At 44.8% G+C, this 12,528-nt stretch overlaps 1 protein-coding gene across 1 annotated transcript in view; it reads right to left on the bottom strand.

Annotated features, from left to right (window-relative positions):
• Window positions 1–5,469: 5,469 nt before the first annotated feature.
• Window positions 5,470–12,528, bottom strand: part of LOC144673672 (uncharacterized) — a 38,867-nt gene continuing 31,808 nt past the window's right edge. The window contains exons 4-6 of the mRNA XM_078535398.1: window positions 11,437–12,190; window positions 6,285–6,373; window positions 5,470–6,235 (exon numbers count right to left, since the gene is read on the bottom strand). Of these exons, the coding sequence (XP_078391524.1) occupies window positions 5,470–6,235; window positions 6,285–6,373; window positions 11,437–12,190 (1,609 nt within the window). The remainder of the gene's footprint in view (window positions 6,236–6,284; window positions 6,374–11,436; window positions 12,191–12,528) is intronic.

Genomic DNA, 12,528 nt, shown 5'->3' with positions numbered 1-12,528 from the left:
TGCTGCTTATCTCCCTTTCACTAGCCCACCGGGACAAACTGTCTGTAAAGATCCCCCTTGTCTGAACCCTGAACTCGCATCTTCCTCCAGTTTCTCTCTCATCTCCCCTCCTGCCCTCTCAGTGCTCATCTTGTCCATGAGACCCACCTCCTGCCCCATCGATCCTGTTCCCACTAAACTGCTGATTATCTAATTTCTCCATGTAGCTGATATTATTAATGGTTCTCTCTCTCTCCTGGGACTGTCCCTCTTCACCTTTCAATGCATCGTCATCACCCATCCTAAAAAAACCTCTGATCCCCCATTGTCTTCACAAACTACTGCCCCATCTCCAACCTCCCTTTCCTCTCCAATGTCCTTGTACTTGGTGCCCCCCAAGGATCTATCCTTGGCCCCTCCTATTTCTCATCTACATGCTGCCACTCGGTGACATCATCCAGAAGCACCGTGTTAGTTTTCACATGTACACTGACAACACCCAGCTCTACCTCACCACCATCCCTTTCCATTCCTCCACTGTTACTAAATTATCAAACTGCTTATCCCACATCCAGTACTGGATGAGCAGAAATTTCCTCCAATTAAAAATTGGGAAGACCAAAGTCATTGCCTTCGGTCACCACTACAAATTCTGTTCCCTAACTACCGAGTCCATCCCTCTCCCTGGGAACTGTCTGAGGCTGAACCACACTGTTCACAATCTTGGTGTCATATTTGACTCCAAGATGAGTTTCTGACCACATATCCACACCATCACTAACACCAGATATTTCAATCTCCATAACGTCGCCTGTCTCCACCCCACCCCCAGCTCATCTGCTGCTCAAACCCTCATCCATGTCCGTGTTACCTTTAGACTTGATGATTCCAATACATTTCTGGCCGGCCCCTCACATTCACCCCGTCCCACACGGAATCATGAGATCATCCAAAACTCTGTGCCTGTGTGTTCTCACCTCAAATCCCATTCACCCATCACCCCTGTGCTCATTGACCCACATTGGCTCCTGGTCAAGCAATGTCTCCATTTTAAAATTGCATACTTGTTTCAAATCCCTTCATGTCCTCATCCCTCTCTATCTGTCTAATCTCCAGTCCTACAACCCTCCTAGATTTCAGCACTCATCCTCCTGGCCTCTTTGGCATCCCTGACCTTAATTACTCCACCATTGATGGCCGTGCCTGGTGTGAAGCTTTGAAATTCTCTCCCCCAACTTCTCCACCTCTCCAGCTCTCTCTCCTGATTAAAGATGTTGGTTAAAATCTACCTCTTCAATCACGGCTTTGTCCATTGGTCCTAATATCTCCCTATGTGACTTGTCAGTTTTTCCTTTATGAAACTCCTCTGAAGCACCTTGGGATGTTTTATATAAGTTGTTCCTGTTTCATGACAGCCTGTTTGTGCACAGCAAGATTCCACAAACAGCAATCAGACTAACTGATTAATCTAGTTTTTTTGGTGCTGTTAGTTAAAGTACAAATGTTGGTCCCACTGCACCAGGAGAATTCCCCTGTGGACAGGATGTGGAGTTGTTGAGCTCTCCTGAGCTGAGAGTGGAGCTGATTGAGCTGTCGGGCCTGCAGTGTACCTTGAAGAACCACTGTCTGGGATCTTACCTCTTAATCCGCTGTCTAGGATCTTTCCTCTTAATCCACTGACTCCCAGATGAAGTTGTTGCTGCAGTTAAATAGTTAACTTTGAATATCAATCCCAACTTAATATTCGGAGCAAAATCTGCAACTTTAAATCAGCTGTAAAAAAGAAAGAAAATTAATGCTAATGCATTTGGGGAGGGCAAACAAAGCTGGAGAATACACAATAAACAGGAGAATATTGGGAGGGGTAGAGGAAGTGAGAGACCTCGGAGTCCATGTCCACAGGTCCCTGAAGGTGGCAGGACAGGTGGATCAGGTGGTAAAGAAAACATATATTTATCAGAACTCACCATACACCAGCACATTCACACTGGGGAGAGGCCATTCACCTGTACGGAGTGTGGGAAGGGATTCACTCAGTTATCCAGCCTGAACAAACTCACACTGAGGGGACGCCATTCAGCTGCTCCATGTGTGGGAAAAGATTCACCCATTCAAACAACCTGGTGAGACACCAGCAAGTTCACACTGGGGAGAAGTTGTTCAGCTGCTCTGAGTGTGTCAAGAGATTTACTAAGTCATCCCACCGACAGACACATCAACAAATTCACACTGCCGAGTGGACTTTTAAATGCCCAGACTGTGAGAAGTGCTTTAAAATTCCAGTGAACTGATGTCCCATCAACGTGTTCACACTGACGAGAGACCATTCAGGTGCTCTCACTGTGGGACTGGGTTCAGGTGGTCATCTCAACTCACTGTACACCAGCGAATTCACACTGGAGAGAGGCCATTCCTATGCTGGCCATTCACATGTGGGAAGGGATTCACTCAGTCGCTAACCTGCTGAGACACCAGCGAGTTCACAATTAACAAGTGATTGGATTTTGCTGTGAATCACATCCAGGTCTGAACCATGTTCATTGGGGTCTGTTTCTGCTGATGGTAATAAACTCCAGCCCAGTTATAGGGGTTTATATTCTGGATAACAATCAGATTTGTGTTAAACACATGGTGTATTGAGTCTTTTTTAATATTGCTGACACAAATTAGTTCCTTTTGAACATAGGAACATGTCTCAGGATATTGGGGCAGCAATGAACAAACTCAAGGGAATATTGGATACAGAGTCAAAACAACATTATATTCTTTCTCCATGTGATCTGTCTCAGAATTCTCTCATCAAACAGACCATCAACATGAGGGGAATTGACATTTTAAGTCATTCCAAGAGGAAATTAGAGGCTGTAATTATCCAGGATGTTGTTCTGAAATTTACACTACCTCCCACTGTCACCAAAGCTGGCAATAGACAGCTCATTGTTCTAATTGTGTTGTAGCCTCTGTCCCAGATGTTGTTCAATATAGATTTAATGTTCAGAGAAAGGGGTGAGATTGGATGGTCAAAACCGCTCACAGGCTATGGAGGGTGATGTTGACTTGAATGTGCCAAAAACAGTGTTCTTCATAGGCACCAATACTTTATCCCCAGTATTAGTCACTTTGGTCGGTGTTGTCCACCTGATAGGACAGGATGTGTCCTCGTGTGTCTGTTTGTATGGGTGCGGGTGTATCCCTGAGTGTGGAAGTGTGTGTAAATGTGTGTGGGTGTGGAGAGGATGTCTGAGTGTGTGAGACAGACAGAGAATGTGTGTGTGGGTCTCTGTGTGTGGTTGTCTGTGCTGCTTCTCATTAGCTATAACACAAACCTTCCTCTCCAAGCAGACGACATGGCTCCAGAGAATCCCATCCAGTGATGTGAATGGTACGATTCGGAGATCCTTCATCCAGGGTGAAACCACAGGCTGACCGTGTGCTGTGTAAAACCTGACATCTAATCAAACAGGCCCTCTTCTCCTGGAGCAACATGAAGTGTCTGCTGCTTTCCAGATCCATTCCTTTCACCTCACTATTATCCTCAGGTGGTTCACAAATTCCTTGTGTACATCATCCTCCAACATGCCTATGATTTCCATTTTAAATATTTCCATCGGTCTTTTTCACAGACAGCAATGGGATTGCTGCTATCACAGGAATCAGTTCTGAAATACTGTCCCTCTGATCTTCAGGCTTCCTGGAGTAATACACTGATCCCGATCTTCCCACCTAACACAAATCCATATCCCCATCTGAGCGCCAGATTTTAATGTGATTGTCTAATATAGAAAACATATATCATTTAACCCATTTAAACCTGATTCAGCACACCCCCTCCACACACACTACAAGAGGTTGTCTTTGAGATCAGTTGTTCCTAATGATGACAATATGAACCTTCTTCCTAAACTGTCCTAACCCTTGAAAGGGGGGAATGCGTCATTAACACATAGATGCTTCAAGTTAGTAATTCAGCTTAGCCTGGCTGACATAATTAATTTAGGACTAACAGAAGGATTAGGGTATGGTCGAATGGACAGATGTCCAACGGGGACATAAGGGGACTTCTTGCTAATGTCGGGATTACAAGGTTAGACATTATTTTTACATTGTTAAAAAAATCAATTTGCTGATTGTTGATGGAAAGGGAGACAATGAGAAGGAGCTAGAAAGTCGTGAATGTCAGAGGGAGTGCACTTGTGGTGTGGGGTGGGAGGGGAATAACAGAGGAACCAGCTATGGGTGCAGACCATTTCTACATAGGCATGAACGTACAGGATCGAAATTATAAACAAGGGCATACGGTTCAGTCTGTAATCATGATCAATGCTGTAATGTCTACAAAATACTCCAAACATACGGGAGAAACTTGTATCGATGAGATGTCTTTGAGGCTCTCCTGTATCCCCATATTTGTCGTTAATGTTGCTTTTCCATCACACAGCTGACTCATGTCGAGTGTTTTAGATACTCCACAACACCCTTCTGTCGGCTCATTCACTGAAACCACGGACTCTCCTTGTTGTAACGGTGACATTCCCTGTCTGCCCGGTTATTTCTTGAAGTCAGTCAGCCCTTGAATTATTTGTACATTGTTTCATCATGTCCCACCCAGCTGGCCACCAGTGCAGAGGCATTGGAGGAGGACGGTTTGGTCCACGTTGTTAGAGGCTGTGGACAGGCCGAGAAGGACAATGAGGGAGTTTTCCTTTGTCACATTCACATCGGGTGTCATTGGTGACTTTGGGAAGAGCTATTTCGATACCGTGACAGGGACAGAGATATTATTGGAGGGATTTAAACATGGAGTTCTGGGAAATGTGGACATGGATTTGGGAGGTGATCAGGACTTTGGAGAGCGAAAGGAGATTGGAGCTGGAGCGGGAGTTTAATAGGATAGTGGGGTCAAGTGTTGGTTTTATTGAGGACAGGTGATGATGGCAGATTTGAAGGTGACAGGGACAGTACCTGAAGAAAGAGGGCCATTAACAATATCAGTGAACGTGGGGAAATTGGGTGATCAGCAGTTTAGCGGGAATAGGGTCGATGGAGCAGGAGGTGGGTCTCATGGGCAAAGTGAGCTCTGAGAGGGCAGGAAGGGGAGATGGGAGAGAAACTGGAGAAAGATGTGGGTTCAGAGCTCGGACATGGGGGATCTTTAGAGACAGTTTGTCCCGATGGGCTAGTGGAAGGGGAGAAAGCAGCAGAGGCAGCTGATCGGATTGTCTCAATCTTAGTGACAAAGAAGCTCCATGAGCTCCTCACACTTGTTGTTGGAGGTGAGGATGGAGGAGACAGGGGAGAGGGTGAGCCCTTCGAAAGGAACTAATGTCTTAGGGATCGTAAAAAGATTCAATATCCTCTATTTAATAGAAAGCTTAATGATTTTATTTTTATCCAGGACATTAACACCTATAACTGGGCTGGAGTTTACTAACATCAGCAGAAACAGACCCCAGTGAAACATGGTTCAGTTGCAAAACTCAATCACTGTAGTTACTCGTGAACCTGCTGGTGTCTCAGCAGGTTGGATGACTGAGTGAATCCTTTCCCACACTCAAAGCAGGTGAACGGTCTCTCCCCAGTGTGAACTCGCTGGTATTTCAGGAGGTTGGATGACTGAGTAAATCCCTTCCCACACACGGAGCAGGTGAAAGGCCTCTCTCCAGTGTGAACTCGCTGGTGTGAAATAAGATTAGCTGATCGCCTGAACCCAGTCCCACAGTGAGAGCACCTGAACGGTCTCTCGTCAGTGTGAACACGTTGATGGAACACCAGGTCCCCGGAACTTTTATAGCACTTCCTGCAGTCTGGACATTGAAAAGGTCTCTCCTCACTGTGAACTCTCTGGTGAGTCAACAGATGGGATGAATCAGTGAATCCCTTCCCACATTCTGAACAGGTGAAATGCCTCTCTCCAGTGTGACCATGTTGGTGTCTCAGCAGGTTGGATGACTGAGTGAATCCCTTCCCACACTTGGAACAGATAAATGGCTTCTCCCCAGTGTGAATTCGTTGGTGCACTGTCAGATGAGATGATCGCCTGAACCCAGTCCCACAGTAAGAGCAGCTGAACAGTCTCTCGTCAGTGTGAACACGTTGATGGGACATCAGTTCCCAGGAACTTTTGTAGCACTTCCCAAAGTCCAAGCATTTAAAAGATCTCTCGTCAGTGTGAACTCGCTGGTGTTTCCGTAGGTAGGATGAACGAGTGAATCCCTTCCCACACTCGGAGCAGATGAACAGTCTCTCTGCTGTTTGACTGCACCGATGTCTTTCCATGTAATTGAATCCCTTCCCACAGTCCCCACATTTCCTCCCTGTTGGGACTGCATTTATGTCCTGCCAGATTAGATGATTGGCTGAAGCCTTGTCCACAAACACAACACGTGTATGGTTTCTCCCCACTGTGAACAGTGCTTTTTCCTTCCATGTTCAAAATCCGATGATATTCAGCCTACGATAAACTGTGCAACTCCATCAGATCCTGATGTGATGTTTGGTTTCAGTTTCCTGACTGCAAATCCTCTCCTTCTAATATCCTGTGGAATTGATTTAAAACAGAAAGAGGGAGTGAGAGAGAACCCACAAAAACACAAAGGCAGGCTGTGAAACTGAGCTGAATGAATCTGGGAATTTCTGGGGCCGGCACGAGGATAAAGTGACCACAAAAGATGCTGGATTGTCACAAAAACTCAACTGGTTCACTAGGGTCCACCAGAGAAAGGACCTTCTACACAGTCTGTGCCCATAAATTTCAAAATTGTGCCTGAACACCAAGGTCTAGGTCATAGGAGCAGGAGTCCTAATACTGACTCCTGGGGAAATCCACTTTCAACCTTCCTCCATTCTGAAAAATCATTACTCTCTGTTTCCTGTCACTCAGTTAATTTTGTACCCATGTTGCTGCTGCCCATTTTGTTCTATGAGCTATAACTTTGCTCACAAGTCTGTTATGTGGCACTTTACCTAATGCCATTTGGAAGACCATGTACACCACATTAACAGCATTACCCTCATCAACCACACTGTTAACTCTTGAAAAACCTTAAGCAAGTTAATTTAACATGATTTTCCCTTAACAAACTTGTGCTGGCTTTCCTGAATTAGCCCACATTTGCTTAAGTGACTATTTATTTTGTCCAGAATTATCACTCCCAAGGTTAAACTGACTGGTCTGGTAGTTGCTGGGCTTATCATTACACCCTTTTTGAACAAAGGTGTATGATTTGCAATTCTCCTGTCCTCTGTCACCACTCATTGGTCTGAAGAAGATTGGAATAATATGGTCAGTGCCTCCACAATTTCCACTCTGAATTCCCTCAGTATCCTTGGATACATCTCATCCAATCCAGGTGCCTTGTCAACTTTATCAGACAGCCTATATAATACCTTCTCCTTATCAATATTAAACACAAGTGTTTGAACTACCTCCTCTTTAACCATGACCTGTGCAGCATCATCTTCTTTGGTAAAGACAGATGCCAAATATTCATTTATACCTCATCCATGCCCCCTGTCCCAATGGGTAAATCACCTTTGTTTAAATCCCTAATCAGCCCCTTTCTCCTTTTACCACCCTGTTACTAGGTATCAGCCAGAGAAAGCGTTTTGATTTCCTGCCATGTTAGCTGCCAGTCTCTTCTCATACTCTCTCTTTGCTTCTCTTACTTTCTTTTTCCAATTTCTCTCTGAATATTCTTTCTTTATCCTGTCTCTCGGTTGTATTAGCCACCTGATATCTCTGTTAGCAGACTTATTCATCTTCATCTTAATCTCTTCTCTTATTTAGTGAGCTGTGGATATGTTGGCCACACCTTCCTCATTTGTAAGAATATGTCATTACTATGACTGATCTATTTCCTCTTTAAGGCAGCGCATTCCTCAATTACAGTTTCTCCTGCCAACCTTTGATTCCACTTTACTGGGTCAGATCCATTCCCACCTTATTGAAGTTGGCTTTCCCCAGTTAATTATTCTTTCTTTTACAAGTAATCTTTCCCCACAGACAGACAGGCCAACTGTTTACCTTCCAGACTTAAAGGCCGATGATATTCAGGTCCTCACGAATCGAGTGACTCTGCCAGATCTGAATTGATGTTTGATTTGAGTTTCCCATCTGTCAACCCTCCACTTCTAAGATCCAGTATCAGAAATTTACAAAAACACTAACCGTCAGTCCAACATAGAAATTGAGAAGAGACAAACATTTCTCCTGGTTTGAGTTTGCTGTGTGTAAATCCTCCCCTTCTAACCCCCTGGAAAAGGAGTTTCCAAAATCCATCCCTGTCAGTCCAGGATAGAAATACACAATATCCTCTCCTCCTGCTACCTGCACCAGGATGGCCGCGCATGCGCCCTGCTGCACATTGCCCCTGTGAAGATGGCGGTTATTAACTCGGGCCTGTCTCCGAGAGGAGACGCGGGTCAGAATTGTCTCCTCTCCATTCGGAGTAACCGCAGGACCGGTAGCTTCTTATTCAAGATTTCAGAACTTCACAAGGTCTTCATGAAGCCTCCCCGCCCACTCCGCCGCCTCCATCCCTCCCCCACTCACCGGCTCCTTTTACTCGCCTGTGTTCGCCATTTCTCAACGTCTTCCATCAGCTCCAGGTACAGATGGTACTGCGCATGCTCCAGTCAGAGATCGCAATGCGCATGTATCAGTCACTGCCATCTACTGCGCGAGCGCGAGGACCGCCTGTCGTGAGGATAGAGCACATTCCGCCCCCCACTGAATCCTGGGTAAACATACCGCCATTGAAAGGTTTTTTCTGATAAGATAATTATGTTTCATGATCCGATGATGATTGACGCCATAGGGCCAATATATAAAATTATTAATATTGATATGGCAACCATAGTGCACGGCCCCTCCACCATAGTTCTGTCCTGGGTGTAATTAACAACAGAACAAACCCTGACAGTTAGATCTGAACTCACTGGAGTCTCAGCAGCGGCGCAGATAAATGATTTTTCTTCCCATATTCTGACTACTGAAACTCTGTCTTGTCAGTTGGAATGTAGCAATTATGGATCTAATCCTTTGACCTTCTAAAACTGGAGTGTTAGCAGGTGGGCAGTGAGCAAAGGGTTGCATACATGAAGTATCTGAATGGTCTCCCACAGGTATGACTGTGCTGCTGCGTCAGAAAATGGAATAACGAGGTGAATCCATTTCCACATTCAGCTGGTGTGATTTCATGGTGTGATTTTGCAACATGAGTTTCAGCTCACACTGGGATCTCAAACCCTTCTAAGAATGTGCTCTACATTCTCAACCACAGTTAGAGAAAAGTGGTGCTGTAAATCTGAAATAAAAAAACAAAATATTGGAATTTTCAGCAGATCTGGCAGTGTCTGTGGAGAGTGAAAGATGTATTTAAATTTCAGGGCTGTGACTTTCCATCAGAACTGCACTGCATCAGTGAGCAGACCTGAAAACTTAACTCTATTTCTCAATTCACAGATTCTCCTGGATGTGCTGAGTATTTCCATAATTTTCTGCTTTTATCTCTGATTGAAGAAGTTGCATATGAATTGTGCATTAGATTTATTGATGACTAACGTATATTTATTCTCAACAATCTCCAAGTGGAAAACTCTTCCATTTGTCTACGCTGTCAACCCCTTTCATTATCTTAAAGGCCTTAGTCAAGTCATCCCTCACTTTCTTTTCCAGAGAAAAACTTTTCAATCTGTTAAATCTTTGTGAATTTGACATATTTTCCAATTCTGGCATCATTCCAGTAAATCTTTTTTGCACCATCCCCAGTGCTTCGCTCCTTCCTATAATATGGAGGCAGAGCTAATCTGAGCATCAAAGTCACATTATCCCAAATTCCTGTATGTTGTATGGATCATTATGGCTTCGGGAGAGGGGACTGTGATTTCGAGCTGTTATTCACCATCCCCTGTTTCAGCCATTCTCCCATTAGCTGAAAATAAGATTAGATGAAATGAGCAGATCTAATGAGCCGGCCTGTGACATTATGAATCAATTACAAAGTTGTCTCTCAGCCTTACAGTAAAGCAGAGGGTATTTTTCATTCTAAATTTACTAATCATGCCATTAAGAATACCTGTCAGAGAATGACTAGATTTCAGCATGGGGCCAGTGTAAAGCTCATTTAACATGATTACCAAGCAGTGAAGAGGTGAATTTGTAATTCACATGCACCCTGTTAGTGCAACTATTAATCTGGGAAATGCACAGAGTCTGTTGTTCTCCATCTTGATATGTTCAAGATGGAAATCCATAAATATTTGGGCACTAAGGGATATGGTGATAGGATGGGAAAGTGAAGTTGAGCTGGAAGAACACTTAATGGTGGAGCAGGCTCAAGGGGCCTTTTAGTCCAACTCTGCTCCTATTTTTTGTGTTCTTATGAACATCACTGTGAATCATTTCCATTGAAGCACAGCAGATGCAGCAGCACCCGTCCACCTCCTCCCTTCCCACATTCCAGGACCCCAAACACTTTCCAAGGGGCACAGTGATTTACTTGTACTTCTTGCTATTCAGTATTGTCTATTCACTGACCACAGTGCGGTTTTCTCTACATTGAGGAGATTAAATCCCAATTGGGTAACTGCTTCGTGGAACATCACCTTTCAGTCCCCAAGTGTGACCCTGAGGTCCTGGTCATTTACCAGTTTAATCTCCACCCACTCCCACTCTGACCTCGGCCTCCTGCACTGTTCCAATGAAGCTCAATGGAAGCTCGAGGAACAGCAGCCCATCTTTCATTGGACACTTTACATCCTTCTGGACTCAACATTCATTTTGACAATTTCAGATCATAACCATTGCTCCCATTTTTTCTGACAGTAGGTGCTGGTAATGGTTCTTCTTTTACCATTTATCCCTCCTCTGGGCCTGTGTTGTTTCTCCACTTGTCCCATTAGTTTATTTCCTTGTCTCATTATCACCCAATGCTGCCTTGCACCATCATCCCCTTTGTCATTTAATCACGAGTTCAGGCTCGGACAAGGGGGATCTTTAGAGATAGTTTGTCCCGGTGGGCTAGTGGAAGGGAGGGAAGCAGCAGAGGCAGCAGATCAGATTGTCTCAATCTTAGTGACAAAGAAGCTCCATGAGCTCCTCGCACTTGTTGCTGGAGGTGGGGATGGAGGAGACAGGGGAGAGGGAGAGCCCTTCAAAAGGAACTAACTTGTGCTAGGAATATCAAAATGACTCAACTGTTCATCGCAAAGCTGATTTATTCCAATTTTATACAGAATCTGTAACTGGGCTGGAGTTTATTAACATCAAAAAGCAACTAACTTGTTAAAAATATTAAAAAGGTTCAACGCATTGTGTTTAACACAATGCTGATTTATTTGACTTTTATCTAAGCGGGCTGGAGTTTATTAATGTCTACAGAAACACACTATAATGAACATAATTCAGTCCTGAATGTTATTAAGAGCAAAATCCCATCACGGCAGTTACTTGTGAACTTGCTGGTGTCTCAGCAGGTTGGATGACCGACTGAATCCCTTCCCACATTCGGAGCAGGTAAATGGCCTCTCTCCAGTGTGAACTCTCTGGTGCAGCAGCAGGTTGAATGACTGAATGAATCCTTTCCCACATTCGGAACAGGTGAATGGCCTCTCTCCAGTGTGAACTCTCTGGTGTCTTAGCCGGTTGGAAGACCGACTGAATGCCTTCCCACATTCGGAGCAGGTAAATGGCCTCTCTCCAGTGTGAACTCTCTGGTGCCTTAGCCAGTCGGATGACCGACTGAATCCCTTCCCACATTCGGAGCAGGTAAATGGCCTCTCTCCAGTGTGAACTCCCTGGTGCAGCAGCAGGTGGGATGACTGATTGAATCCCTTCCCACATGCGGAGCAGGTGAATGGTCTCTCTCCAGTGTGGACTCGCTGGTGCGTGATGAGTTGAGATGATCGTCTGAACCCAGTCCCACAGTGAGAGCACCTGAACGGTCTCTCATCAGCGTGAACATGTTGATGGGACTTTAGTTCCACAGAACTTTTGAAGCACTTCTCACACTGTGGGCATTTAAAAGGTGTCTCATCTGTGTTAACTCGCTGGTGTCCCATGAGGTTGGCTAATTGAATCAATCCCTTCCCACGCTCAGAGCAAGTGAATGGTCTCTCCCCAGTTTGAGTGCACCAATGCGTTCCCAGTTCCAATGGGGATTTGAATCTCTTCCCACAGTCCGTACATTTACATGGTTTCTCTCCATTGTGACTGCATTTATGCTCCGTCAGGTCAGATGATCGGCTGAAGCCTCGTCCACACACAGAACACGTGTACGGTGTCTCCCAACTGTGAACGGTGCTTTTTCCTTCCATGTTCAGAATCTGAAGATACTCAGTTTAAGATAAATTACCCGACTCCGTCAGATCCTGATGTGATGTTTAGTTTCAGTTTCCCGACTGCAAATCCTCCCCTTCTAATACTCTGTGAAATTGATTTAAAACAGAAAAAGGGAGTGAGAGAGAACCCACAAAAACTTAAAGGCAGGTTGTGAAATTGAGCTGAATGAATCTGGGAATTTGTGGGGCCGGCACTGGGAAAAAATGACC

This window comes from Cetorhinus maximus, unplaced genomic scaffold, assembly GCF_964194155.1.
Source record: "Cetorhinus maximus unplaced genomic scaffold, sCetMax3.hap1.1 HAP1_SCAFFOLD_431, whole genome shotgun sequence".
NCBI classification, from domain to species: domain Eukaryota; kingdom Metazoa; phylum Chordata; class Chondrichthyes; order Lamniformes; family Cetorhinidae; genus Cetorhinus; species Cetorhinus maximus.
This window is presented reverse-complemented; position numbering and strand designations above follow the sequence as displayed.